This window comes from Morone saxatilis, unplaced genomic scaffold (assembly GCF_004916995.1).
Source record: "Morone saxatilis isolate NCDOM2014 unplaced genomic scaffold, NCSU_SB_2.0 Contig9, whole genome shotgun sequence".
Classification (NCBI taxonomy): Eukaryota; Metazoa; Chordata; class Actinopteri; family Moronidae; genus Morone; species Morone saxatilis.
This window is the reverse complement of record NW_023340268.1, coordinates 15598678-15613755: the sequence shown is the minus strand read 5'-3', so window position 1 is coordinate 15613755 and position 15078 is coordinate 15598678. Positions and strand designations below refer to the sequence as shown.

Here is a 15078-nt window from a genome sequence, read left to right as displayed (position 1 = left end):
AGGGGAGGAAGGGAGGGGAGGGGGGGGAGCATCTCATCGCAGGCAAGAGGGTTAGAGAATGAGAGAAACATGAGAGATATTAAATGAGTTGGAGCACATTCCATAAAAAAAAAACATGAAGGAGGTGACCTTCTGACCTCCACAAGAACATTCCAGTTACAAAAGGAAAGAAAGACTGAGAATGAAGCTGTACTAACATGTTACTTCATGAAAGAAAATGGAGGTTAGGAATGAACACTCTGGCATTTGAAATCATGCAGTTATGCAGCTCGAGTCATGACAAGGAAATGAATGTGGTAAGTTTGCTTCTGAAATGATTTGAGCTTTCAGTTGTTATATACAGTGAACCAAATGATCCAAAGACTCTAATGACTTCAAACACTTCAAACACCAATTAAAACATTAGAAATGCTTCCCCCTCCCCCCCTTTTTATTGCACATCTCATCCCATTTTAGCAACAGATGAAGTTGAAATAAATCAAAACAGAATAAATGAGCAGTGGAGCTGCACGAAAACTTTGCAGATAATGAACGCGACTTCAAGACTGCTCTTGTGATGCAGCTCTACAGAACGCTGGTTCCTGCAAGAATGTGCCTACTTGATCTGTATTTCAGCTATGTGACAGTGGCAGGTTGTGTGTCATGTAAGAGACACACGAATATGCACACACATGCACAAAAATAATTGCTGAAATCATTTGGAGATGTCTGACCTGTGATTAGAGGGAATAATGATAGTAGACACAGGAAAAAGAATGCCCAAGAAACGGGAGACTCCAAAGACAGAAAAGATGAATGACAGGACCAGTTAATGAGTGTCAAGAAGAGAGAGAGAAAGAGTATAAAATGACAACGTGACAAAAAGAGGAGATTATAAGCAAATTTGAAAGAACACACAAAGTTTGAAAAGACTTTGGAATGCAAAACAGATGTCAAGAAAGAGAGGAGGTTAAACTATATTGAAAGAGGAGGAAGAAAGAGAGAGGAGCAGATTTAAAGATGTGTTGGAAGAAAGCAAGAAAGCAATATATGGGGGGGCAGAGAGGGAGGGAGAGAAAGTTGGAGACAGCAGGATGGAGATTGCTGGTCCTGTGTTGAGCAAAGCTAAATAAATCATGGCGATAAATAATTAAGAATACTCTGTGAAGGAAGGCTCAGAGGAGCATGAGTAGAAGGCTGAGACAGAGGGAAAGACGGTGGCATTAAAAAGTACAGAGATATGGAGAGCTGGTAAATAGGGACATACCCTACCCCAATGTGTCTTTGAGCTGCTGTACAAAGTGGCTATATGTTGCAAGAGAAGCAGAGAAAGAAAAAAGGCTTTAGGACTCTTTCCACTGATACTGTAAGCATTTGTGCCGCTTCTTGTTACTGTACGGGTCCTATTAATGAAATGCTTTTTCAAGTAAGCTTGTTTGTGGGCCTCGCTGAACTGGATTCGCTTGCACCAGTTGTTCTTAAAGGAGTCCAGTTATAACATAAGTGTTTAGTAAGAAGAGATATAGGCACAAACTAAACTTAAACAGGGATCCACCACACAACCAAGTGCTCGTGTAGAGGTCAGTTGTTAAAAATGGCAGGTGTGACCGCTGCGTAGCTTTAACCTAACCAGCTGACAGAGCTGTAACGTTCCCAATATGGTCGGCATATTGGGGAGGATATAGTCAAATTCCTTGTGTTTGTAAAACAGAATAAAAACGCAATACCACTCAAGTTACAAAAGTTATACCAATAACATAGACAAAATGACCGAATAGCATCGGCCAGGTTAGCATACTCAGATATGTTGCACTAAACTGCTTGAATGCTACTAACTCAACACAACCCAACTGTTTTCCCACAAAAATGAAAGCCATACAAATACTGCCTGTGTTTTTACACATTACTTAAGTCTTTTAGCTTTTACTGGTGCAACCACATGTGGAACTATAAAGTAGTTTCTAACCCTTAACAAGAACTTGACACACAAGCTTGTTGCAGTTGTTATGGATTTGAAGGGTACTTTAATGCAGCGGATGACTGATGTAGTGTATGTCTGTAAGTATGTCAGCCAACATATTTTGGTATCAAGCATGAAACAAGGTTTTTTTCCCCAAAAAAATATTAAATTAAATAAATCACGATAATAATAAAATATAACTGGCATCCTCAAAGTGTAAGCAGATTTCTTGGGGGTATAGCTCATTCCAAATTTCAAACCTTCTCAGGAGACTCCAGAACTTGATGCAATAACAAGCAGGGGGAAAGCTAAACAAATACAATTCAGCCAGAGTTCTGTTTAGCATCTTTTTTTTACAACACTACAGGATTGCTTGTAAGACATTACTTATTCATCCGAATCGAATTTCCATCTCTCAAACCCAGTACGAGTGTATCAGAAGTCAGACTGCGCAAAGCCAATCAATTTGCCTATAACATCAAGCTTGAAGCAGCTTTGGGACTAAGTCCTGTTAAAAGGAGAAAATATCAATTGGAGATGGGGACAATGGTAGGAAAAATACTGAAGCAGATAAGCTAATGAGAGTATAAAACGTGACAAGGATCTCCTCAGACACTGGGATTAAGATTGTATTACACCACCTATTGGTGACAAGGTAAATACAAGTGATTTTTCCAGTCATAAACCAAGCAGCACAGGGCAATTATATCAAATATGCTGTCTATCTTGACACCACCAACTGCATTAACATAATACAGCACGTCTCTGAGTTCAGCTGAGCACATTAAAAGAGAGTTTATTGCCATCAGGGTTGCAGTCACAGAGGGAGGTGGAAAAGAGCATGTTTACAAGCACACAGGGGAAAAAAAAATGTAATAACAAACTGATCAGTGCTGATCAAACCACAAAGTGACAGATCTGTGTAACACCCGACCACAAAATCAAGTTCATGAACTCCTGAAATTCAGCTTTGTAAGAGGCAGATGAAAAATATGTAGCTTAAAAATGCGCAAAATAGGAAGCGCACAGACTCACTAACACTGGCAGAGCACGCATTCACAAAACCACAGAGAATAAGGTTCTGTGTAATGAGGATGCATGGCTTCTATATATGCCTTTTAAATTTAAGCAACTATTAAATATATTTACATTTAATGATGCACGCTGTATGAAGACATCAACTATTCATTTATCTCCATCTTTTGAAACGCCTAGTCTATAATAGGAGACATGCATCATATTGATCCTAAGGATTAGCATCATTACCAGCAATTGTATCTTGGGTCATTGCACAGCCCGGCTGCAGTATTTATAACTGTGTGTGAAGATGTGTGGGTGCTGTGTGTTTATTTGTTTTTTGTGTGTTGAACCATCTGCATGAGGTTGCCCAGACTCATGGACCACATTCTCGCATGCAGTCTTCTTGCTTGAATGGTTACTGGAAGTGTGGTGTTGCTGTGTTTGACTACGCACTGACCCAGACATACTGTATTCATAATGCACCATTGTTCCACTCCATGTTATAAATGTCACTGAATCTATGGCAAATGAGCAGTAGCTAAATAGAAGAGCAGTAAGGGTACTACTTCATTTTGCACGCTTTGGGGCATGAAAGCCTTATACTTCAGTGCATAATATATATTAAAAAAAAGAAAAAGAAAAAAAAAGTTAATTTGCCGGACCAATTACTGCCTAGTTTGCTTTGTCAAGAGCCAGACCATTACTTAAAATTGATTATCTGTATCACCTTAATTTAGGAGTTTTACCCATGAATAAACCTAGAGAAAAAAATGTCCGTTTTCTCTTCATTGGCTTTCTGTCCAAGCTACTTTTCTTTGATGTTCCCTAACTTGTGAAGACACATATACAAGCATGCACGGAGATGTGCCCAGAGACATATCCACCCACACTCACACTCATAACACACCCATACTTCTAAGGCCTAACTTGTGCACAAACAAATAAATGGTAAAAGCAGAATAGAAAATTCTGGCAAACCCATCTACCCAATTAAGTATGCAGGCTGCACTCTCCCCACCTCAGGGAGAAAGTGTGAAAGTGTGTGTTTACTTATGCCTGTGCGTATTTGTGGTTGTGAGTAAATGCATGAGCAACTTGGTCGGCCCACCGTTGGTCCACCGTGTCATTGTCACATTTTGCCTCGCCTACGCATCAAAAGTACAAAGTTTCTAATTATGCAGTCAAGTTAGCACTAATATGTATGCAATGTTTGGTTTGACTTTCAAAATAAAGCCTTTTGAGAAACTTTTCAGGTGATTTGGTTAGGTTGAGGCACCATGACTACTTTGTTGGATTTAGGAAAAGATCTTGATTATGATCATGGATTTAAAATTAATTATGTTATATAAGTTAAGTTAACTTAATTTATTTATGCAGGTTAAAATAAAATAACTGGAAATTAACCTGAGTGTGCCTGTGTGAAAGTTCTGTGTATGACCCATTTACCCACCCCAATCTTCTCTGTATGCAGACTTTGTCGCTCTTTATAACACGTTGGCCCCTGCTGGTACTGCACCTTCATACATGTGTGTACTTTTCACGTCTAGGCGAGGCAAAACGTGACACTAACACTGTATCCTCTAGTGAATTGGCAGGTGAGACTGGGTTGGCATGTGAAACAGAACATAAGATGTTGGATAAAACATTTCATTTGCAGATTTAAATAAATAAATCAGGAAGTTAAATCAGGAAAAATTTTGATATTAGTGAGTGAAAGTCCAAATTACTGCAGTCCTGATTAGTATGTGCTTGTGTGTCTGCCTCTAAGTACTGTACCACATGTTTGTTTATGACTTCCCCCATTGGACCCATGGGTAGGCAGGGCTTGATCCAACAGCAAAGAGATTAACAAATCAAACAAGCATGTGGATTCTAACCCAAATTAAGAAAAAAAGATTATTTAAAAAAAGTCAATCACATCAAGTTTATTAAACACTTTTATGTCTCTTTGCTACCGCCCCCACATTCCCAGTCTACTTGAATTTGGTGTGATCCCATTCAGGCAGTCCCTGGAGTACCCCTACATCCCTCCAGAACCACGTCAGAAAACATCAGAGGAGTGAGGGAAAAAATGATAAATATAAAATAATAAACGGAACATAACACAGCAACCAATATTCCATCAAAGGAACGGCTGAGGATATTAATATCGACACTGAATGGAAAATGAGGCACTTAGACATACAAATCGCGTTGGCACATTTGCATAAAAACAAGATTAGCATATGCACCGACAGGGAAGGAAAATGTTCCTCTCGCTTCCCTCTTTTTTTTTTTTTAGGGGGTTTGAGACGCATCAGTAAACACCGTCTGACTCCTACATCACATGTGAAAGTGTATGTGCGCTAAAAATGTGCACAATGACATTTACTTCATAGAAAACTCACAGAAATTCACAAAACTCTCACCCAGACGTACGGAAATGCAAACAGAACATCCCAATTGTGTAACACACTTGCGGTGCACACTGAATTGCACTTAAGTAACTAATGACACTCAAACAACAAAGTACAGAGCTAAAACAACAGCTCCCCCTTATGCCAGCACACAAAACAAACAATAAAAACTACACATTAACATTTCAAACACATCTTGTGCACGCGGATACAATGACCCCGATGGTTGCTGCTTCCTATATAAAGTTCTTCTCCCACTTACTTTTAAGCTGCTAGTAGAAAGGCCATGTCCAATAATGGGGCTCTAAAGCCCAATGACTGCACCCCATGATGTGACACTGACATTTAAACAGTAGTGGCCCCACTTTTGCTTTGAGTTATCTGTCCCCAGAGAAGTTATGGGCCCTGATTTTTCATTTCACAGTCTGCCCACAAACGCATCATTGTCATTATTAGAATGGCTGTGTGTGGAGGACATTGGTGCCGTATTCCTGTGATGCACTTGCTTAGGTATCATTGGGTTCAGAGAGGTAAGCCTAGAGACCACGCCACTGTCTGCCAACCAGAATAGAAGGCCAATGTTTTCTTCCTCTCGGGCAGTGATGCAGACAATGCAGCCTTTTTTTAATATGTTTCTTACACAGGCCCACGGTCAGTCCCCCATTGCTGTATCATCAGGGGGCCAGGACATCAGTGATCACTCCCTTTGTCATATTCTGGTGCAGACAGCTGGTGAAGTAGATAGTCTAATATCATGTCTGGCATAGATTTGATTCTACTGAGTAGGCAGCAGGATTTCCTTTTGTTACAGTGGAAAAATTGTGTCCTTTGTGTCTGGATGTCTGGTTATAAAACTAAACATGTGAACTGCAGGTAGCTTTGGTGTGGCCCATGTTGGCCCTGTGAAGGGGTTGTTCATCTGCTTTAGAAAGCAGTCTTCCCTGACCCAAACTTTGAAAGGATTGCACCAGGTTCACACTAAAATATGTGAGGCAAGATTTTCCACAAATACCATGTTGTTGCTGCATAGGGATATTCCCTAAAGACAAACTAGCAAAATATTGCAGGAGGGTCAAGGAGGCAGCAGATAGTTATGGACAATGGGGACAAGGCAGCAGTTGGTTACACCACTGGACGACACATCCACTGCAGTTTTACAGAGCGGCACTGAATTTTTTGTCATCCTCTACTGAGCATCAGTAGCGGATTAGGAGAGGGACAGGCCAGACAGGAGGGAGCCAATGCCATCCAGGATTTCACTCCAACTGCAATCAGGGCAATCAAACCAGAGCAGGACAGGCATTGCTTCACAATTTCATCTAGTAAAGACCCACACCAGCAATCAAACTAGAGCAGAACTCACATTATTCAGGGTGAGCTGGTACACAAGTTGCCTCACTGACTTGGTCTGGCTTGATTGTGTTGTGTGTTGCTAAGAAAAAATGGACTCCTCATTTTGCTCCTGCCTTTATGAAAAACTGTATTTAATTGGTTAAATATACTTTGAAGGTGCAAATGGATCTAAAATGAAACGGTAATTCCCCTGAAGCCGAAGTAAAAGCAGCTGTAGCTGTAGTTATCATTTTGAAGGTTTTCTATGTTTATCACTAACTGTTTTATATGTGAACACAGATTCAATTTACCTTCAACAGTTTCTATCTGTGGATATGCGGTAATCTTAGTTTTTATTGTAAATTAAAATATCTTCAGAAGTTTGTCTGCTAATTATGCTTTATTAGATTAGGTTTTTCTATACTACAGTATCTGTATAGGTAGACATTCCTATAGATATAAACAAGACAAGGGAAATGAGAACAGTGCTGGAAGCAAAGAGAAAGAGCAGAGGAGAGCTAAAGATAGAGAAGCCAGGAAGTGTAGACCTCTGAGCTGTGGAAAGTCTAATAGACTTGCTGACATCGAGCTCAGGTGTCATATCTGTCTCTCCGTGTCTTTCCCTCTCTCTCTCACTCTCAGCTGGTCAGTAGTGTGAATTGAAGTGACAAAATGACATTCTCATTCATAGGGGTTTTTTTTTCTTCCTGCTACACCATGGTTAGATTATGTTTTGGCTGAGGAGATCCAATGTGATGTGGGTGATTGTGTGTGAGTGTGCATACCGCCTACCTTCTTCAAAAGTGACAGTGAGTTTCACACTGTCATTATTTTCTCCAGCTTTCTTAACACATTGAAAGACAAAAAAAAATGCTGCAAGGATGACTGAAGTGTTAAGTAGAGAGCCTATGGTTTAAAGCTGCATTTTGACTAGATTTACCTTTAGAATAACAAAGCTACATACTGTAGGCATTATTGTGTATATGTATGTATTGCCGTGGAAAGTGCATTTGGTCATAATTTTGCAACACTGCTAAAGCTTGTTCATTTATTTTCTTGACCTTTTAATCCCTACTTTGGGTCACAAAGGCCAGGAGCTTATCCCAGCATGCACTGTGTGGAGGCAGGCACCCTGGAGAGGTCAGCAGTCTATCAAAAATGAAAAGTCATAGCATGTCCTGCCTCCCCTTGCACGTCTCCTGTGCATCAAAAAAAACTGCACATAGATAAAGATTGAACCCCTCGTCATTATTGCTGTAAACGTACCTGAGCCTGTTATACCAGGTTCACCTGGACAGGAAGCAGTGTTGTTGCACATGCGTGTTTCTCGCAGGGCGCCGCTGCACAGTGTCCCATAGGGAGAGGAAACACATGATCGCGTCCTCACTTGCCAGCCTTGCCCACATGTGAGAGAGCACACACTCCACTGCGACCACTCCTCTGCTGCAGGGTCACCTGGAAAGCCAGAGACAGAGATGGACAGAGGAAAGTTAACTCTCAATGACTCCAGTTTATTTTAAGTCGGATAAAAGACAAATGGTGAAGAGGAGGGGCATGATTAGTTGTAACATGAATACAGCTTTCTGGTTCCCCAGTTTAAAGCAAGTAAAACCAACTACATCCTCAAAAACAATGGGGGATGTGACAGGTGACACACATCAAGTAGCTAGCTTGGTCTTATTAAGTGCTGCAGGGAAAAGTGTTTTTTTTAGTTTCTGTCCACTAAATACATACAAAAACCACATGGTTGATGTGCCTATTGACTCATAAGCAATATATCTGTATCCTAGCAGGCCTACACTAAAGAGTCACAACAAAGAAGTCAGAGTTGCAGGAACTATAAGGGGATATGTATAACAATGAACAAAATGAGCTTTGCTTATTGCTTATTGTTATCTATGATATTCCTGCACAGTATACATGTATGGGTAATATGCGATTTGTATATTTTTGTATATGTCATACGTCAATTGGTTCAAGCTCCTTAATGCGAATTAACCTTGACTGAATATTCATAAGGATGAGGACCCTGCTAAGGAAATGTGTTTTTAGGCAATATAAATATGAATTGAAATATGTTAACACATGTGATCGCACAGCTTTAAGCCAAAAAGGGTGGCTGTAGATGTTAATAAAGTGGTACATACAGTAAGTAGGCAATCATATGTGTGTGTGTGTGTTCTCAGTCTGTAAGTAGCCATAGATTGGTTGTTAGAATCCATCTGAGGGTGATTTTGAGTTCTCTGGGCAGCTGTGGAGTGAGTCCCATTGTTCCCTTTGAGTTACGCCCTTGTGAGCGAAAACTAGAAGTTAAGTCATACCGCTTCTCTCTCCCTAAATTGTTTATGAGCTCCGTGTCCTTTGATGGAGGCGTCATCACATGGCAAAGAAGGAAATCAAATTAATTGCATGTCCGTTAATCGCATTACATCTTCATTAACATGCCGTGAGTCAGGGCTTAAGCTCATCACACATGCCTGGAGGAATGGAAGAATGGGGAGAAGCAAGGAGGGGGAGAAAAGAGGAGAAGGACAAGACAGAGCCAGGGGTTTCCCTTGCGGTATAGGGACTCCCTCCTCCATGCGTTGGTAGCTGTGAATATGGAAACGTGTGTGTGGGGATGCATGTGTGCGCTAGCTCAAATTAGTATATGACCTATTCGGGTGCAGGGAAAGCAGCCAACATGTAATGTCATGTATGTAAAAGGCAGATTTCTCATATAGACATTCTTAATATGTTTAATGCATCATGTCATGAATAATTCAATCTTTCCTTTCCAACCCTATTAATTATGTAAGATTTTAACGTCGCACACTCTCATGAGGCTACTTTTTCACATTTTCACACATGTGAATGGTCAACTACGGCAGCTGCCTCGGGGACTTGCAACACTTCAAAAGGTAAATGTACAATAATTATTTATATGGAACTCTTTCAGTTACACATAAAGGTCAAGTTGGCTACTTTTGTTCCACTGCAGTCACATACATGCTTTCTCTCTCTCTCTCGATCGAGCACACACACACTCACACACAACTCACCTGTTTGTGCCTGAAACACACCTGGCTGGTCAGCTGATCGTGGTCTTTGGGTCTTCACCTTCAGGTCATCGTCATATGGATCTGGAAAAGACAAATAGAATCTTCTTAATTGTTTTTAATTCTCATATAGATTGCATTGTATAGCCCGACATATGAGATCCAGCGAGATGCTGGAGTGTGAGTGTGAGTGTGAAGATTATGCAAATACTGGCAATGTAAGCCCAGTTTGTTTACTACATATAGCATACATATAGCTGGTTTTATAGCTATAGTAAATTAGTGCTCATCAGCACCCACTGCTATTTTGTACATTCAAAGAAGTCAAAAAAGGCAAGTTTTGTAGTACATCCAAAACACGACTCTGGCAAAATAAAAATACAAACGCCTACATTTACTTGGCTTGCTCCGTGTAGCAGAATATTTAAAGAACATGCTGATACATTTCAGCATGCATCGTGCAGAAACAGATAACAGAATGTCAAATCGGCAATATAATCTCAGAAAATCAGGAGGAAGTAAATTCTGCCGGCTCATTGGCTTAGAGGGAAAGCATGAAACGTCAATAAAAATATACATATTGAAATGCAATGTGACAGTATTCGCAATTCAGCAGAGTAAACTAAGTAAGTTAAAAAAGCCTCCATCTAAATATATCAAGAGCATTTGTGAAAACAGAAGGATTGCCTAGAGAGAAAGTATGGAGAAAGTGAAATCATGCAATATATCTAAGTCGGTTTTATCTCAATTGGTACAAACATACGGAGGCATGAGCGCAGACTGTTCTGATCTGTGCAAATGGATTTGTAGGCTTAGTTTCAGCAACACAAGACTTAATCAACTCCCTCTGCAGGAGAAACAATCTTTGATTTAGCTGATTTTTTTCACTTGGATACTTCTTGCCCATGGGATTTTTTTGCAGCGGTTGCATTTGCGCAAAGAAGCTGAGACATACAGCGTATCTAAGGTACATTATCCACATGGGACGTGATTGTGTGTGTGCGTTTACTAGATTACAGAGTGATTACAACATTGATTGACACTGAAATTTTCTCACATTAGCTCCCATCAATTGCCCTCAGGATGTGCAGCACATTCTCCCCTACCTTACAATACACACACACACATATATAAAAGGATGAATGCCTGGGAAGTGTGCTGATTTTCTGTCATGATTGCTCAAATGCCCGTTGCCACCAGCCCTCTAATTTGGCCGTTTACAGAAACAACTCTTTGTCAGGAGAAAAAGAGATGTTTTTTTTTTTTTTTTTAAATCATTTTGCTCTCGCTCTTTCATTCTAACTCCTCTTCCTATCTCCTTCTTTTTGTGCAGTGTTCTCAGCAGGAACACTTGTGCTTTAAGGCTAACGTATAATAATTTACCACAGGAACAATGTAATAATTTTGTTTTTGTGTTGGTTAGATCATATATGCAGCTGACTACAGCCCTGGGTAAAAGAAATAACTACTGTGTGCATGTGTGTGGGCTGTTAGTTTCACTTTGTTTCAAAAACAAACTGAAATTACTAAATGGTGTAACAGCACTCTGGAAGTATTTCAGGAGAAAATAAACAGATTTCAATTGTGCCTCATCGTGAAAAAAAAACATTGTTGCATCTCATGTGCAATCAGACCGAATAGAGAGGTACATGCCAACTGCCCATGGATACAAGTTATAAGTTTCCATTAACCACACTCAGGTCAGCAAAGAGTACAAACACCCACTTGCTTAGCTTACAGTAATATTTTACATGAAAAACATTAAACCTTGTTCCAGGATATAGTGCTCCCAGATTTTGTAACACTGCTGACCCTCCTAAACAATCATTATTCGACAGCTAAAAACACAGCTGACTATGTTACAAACAAAACTTGCGTTTAACTTATGCGAAAAGTGAACTTTCCCCTACCCTGCTACTCTTCCTCTCCAGCTCCTTAATAATCCTCCAAATTCACTGTATGCTCAACCCCTTCCCCAAACAGCAGTTGTCCAATCATAGCTCTAGCAACAGTAACTAGGCGCAGAGGGCCTGTCAAGCTTTGAAATTCCTCCACATGCTGAAGCTTTGAGCATGGGCCTGTAGTAAGAACAAAACTTGGTATCTCAAGAGTTTGGCCTGGAGAAAACTGTAATGAGTGCATTAAAAGGTGTCTTCTTTTCTGCACCACTATAAGCTACCAACAATGGCATACAGACCGCAACCTATAGCATTAATTCCAATGGGTTAGATTGTGGTTAATTAGGTATATAAAGCTAGCTACATAAGTTTGTGTTCTTACAGGTTATGAAAAGAAACCTACCTACCAAAACTGGAAGATACACTGCCTGGGAACCAAAATGATATAGGAGTAAAGACTAACAAAAGCGGCTCTTTCCTGCTCTGTATATAGTTTGGGGGAACTTACATTTTAGTAATTTAGCAAAGCATTAGATAGCATTAGGATTTCTCTTTTTCAGAGTAACATACTTACCTTAGAATGAACAGATCTACCATTTTAATGTCTATAGAGTTCACAAGGTACCCTGCAATACAAGAACAATTCTGCCGCTTTATTTTCTTGTCTTTCACATAGATCCCCAACTGATTTTGATGCATCTAACCATCGTGTGCATTTTTAGGAACCCTATACAGACTTATTTTGCAAACAAAATTGCAAAAATGCATTGTCATTAACAAACGCTGTAGCTACAGATGATAAAATCTGCTTGTGACAGTCACCAGAATCACCGTCATCATCAGCTAACAGAAGTCATGTTGGGTTGAAGTTTAGAAGCCTGCTTTTGATTATTTCTGCGTGAAATCCCATTGCTTCAAAAGTCCCAACACATTTTGAGATGGTACGTTCCTCTTTTCATGAGTGACTAAAGGTGGGGCTTAGCGAAAGGTCAATTCCAAGTTCTCCTTATCCTTTTCAAATTCCTCCTGCTGTTCATGTCTGCTAGGTGGCACAAAGCTTGCCCATGATCCAAGCAAAAAGTGCCGCTAATCCACTGATCCAAGTGAAGTTTGGCAGGTTTGAGATCCAACTGCCTACTGAAGAGGGTACATAAGGAACAGAAATAATAAAATGAAACGACAAGATACCACTGCAACAAGTTTCTAAATTTCACTTGCAACATTTCAGACAATGTATTGATTTATTAAGAGAGCGACAGTGGGAGTGCCAGTCCCAATCTGGGAGTTTCCAAACCATTTTCTAACAGAATTCGGCACAAATAAAGCCCTCTGCGCGGGTGTATATTCTACGCTTCTGTGCTTCTGAGAAGCCAGAGGTCAGCGAAGCAGGACAGAGGAGTAATGTCTCACATAAAATGACCAGTGAGTTCTACCTTTCTCTCTATCTCTTTATGTGTATCTCTTTCTCTGCCCTTTGTTTGTCTCTCTCTCTCTGTTAGGTCTATGGCACAGAAGAGGATTTAGATGGACACCGGTGCGGAGTCCGGCACAATCGAAAGGAAAGATCAATATGGATAAACCCCTTGGAGAGTACTGACCTTTACAAACCCCACTATATTGTTTAATGTTCTAGACTGCAATTTAATGGATACATCATCACACACTTCATCAAATCGTCTCGTCCTCTCTCATCCCTACTTTTTTCCACCCATTTCAGCTCTTTTCTTCATCTCCAGGGGAATCTATTTTCTATCTAGAGCTGGCAGTATCCCTTCCAATCGCGAGCAGGGTCGATAATCCTATGATTGGTCGGGAGCAGAGGTGTATATGTGATATTTTACTTGTAGAACCGCTGATGCAGTGTCAGTGAAGGGAAAACGTGTTTGAGAATCTTCCCTTGACAAATGAAGAGATCACCTGTGTCACAGTTGTAATATAGTCCATTAGAATATAAAGTGATGGGTTATCATAAATCTATTATCGGAATGTGAGGGCATTTGAGTCAAAGCGACTACCCTGAACCTGCCTTTATAGAACTGATGTTGAAAGAACATAAATAAAAAGCTGGAAAGCAGAAACTCATCCCTGTTCTTGTCACCCCATTTCAGCTGTTTCTTCCACTCCCGGAGAACAAGTTAAGGTCAGAAATCTTGTGATTGGTCAAGGGCAATTTACTTTACGTATGGGTGTACAATAATTGGTGAGGAATTTCACACCGACAGCTATAAAAACTTATCAAGGCAATTTCAACACAAACATTGTAATGGACTGGGTAATATGAGATACTGCTAGCTTTTTAGAGATGTTTGTTCAGGTAGAGAGGAAAGGATGAAACCGAATGTTAAGTGCAGATGGTATACCAATACCTATGATACCTATGATACCTATTTAAGATCGTCATACCATGCACATTTGCTTGGTATTGAATTAGAATTTATTAAAAATAACATGATTTTTGAAATTATAATAAAATTATAAAAATTAGTTCAACCAACAACCAACTGTTTGCTAATACATTTTCAGCATCATCATACAGTGACAATCTGTGACATTTTCACACACCTTTGTTTTTTTATCCTATTCCATGTGGCTGAATGACATTAAACAAGTGCAGCCTACTGACACAAGTTCACCAAATGACAAGTCAATGCTGGTCCCACTCTTCGACTGGTTATTTTTTGTGCTCCGCAAAAACATCACACCGGTTCCACGAAGGTTTAAGGATTGCTCGTCATTTGAAGATAACCGCTTGTTAATAACACTTTGTTTGCCTAGTTGGAACCCAACTGCTAAAAATAAAGCCACAGTTCTCAACCAGTCTCATCCACCCTTCGCTCGAGGCTATTTTCTCTCTTTCTTTTCCAACAAAAAAAGTTGATAAAGTAGCATGTAGAAGGACAAAGTCCCATTCATAGCCTGCTGAGCGCCATCACTCAGCAGGCAGAGGCTTTTGTCAGCTTCCTCAACTCAGCGCAATGAGCAGTAAACACACACAAGCATCCGAAAACACACATTAGCGATGACACCAAAGCTCAAATATACCTTGATGTGGCACACACACACGCGCTGAGACAAACACACCTACACAATAGAAAGTAAATATGGCTGATAAATAAACGTCATGCAGTAAAGCGGTTTTGAGCCCGTACAAAGCAGGAGGCTGGGGAAGGGGATTGGGGCAGAGCCAGTTAGAGCCACAGGCTCCTTTGTCAGGCTGAGCCGGGATTTAAGCCTGCTGGGAAGACTGTATGTATGTATGTGTGTATGTGTGTGTGTGTGTGTGTTGCAGGGGAGCACATATGGTAATATGGTGAAACAGCTGTGTTAAGTAAATGGCACGCACAAAAACAGTGGCACGGAAATGTTTGCCACTAACTACTGTCAGCTCTTTCAGTGCAGTGTATATGATTGAATGCACACTCTCCTAAACACGCACAATCACACACACACACACA

General features: G+C 40.3%; 1 protein-coding gene across 1 annotated transcript in view; it reads right to left on the bottom strand.

Annotated features, from left to right (window-relative positions):
* Window positions 1–15078, bottom strand: part of adgrb2 (adhesion G protein-coupled receptor B2) — a 150324-nt gene that overhangs the window by 103208 nt on the left and 32038 nt on the right. Inside the window, exons 2-3 of the mRNA XM_035681617.1 lie at window positions 9729–9809; window positions 7954–8142 (exon numbers count right to left, since the gene is read on the bottom strand). Of these exons, the coding sequence (XP_035537510.1) occupies window positions 7954–8142; window positions 9729–9809 (270 nt within the window). The remainder of the gene's footprint in view (window positions 1–7953; window positions 8143–9728; window positions 9810–15078) is intronic.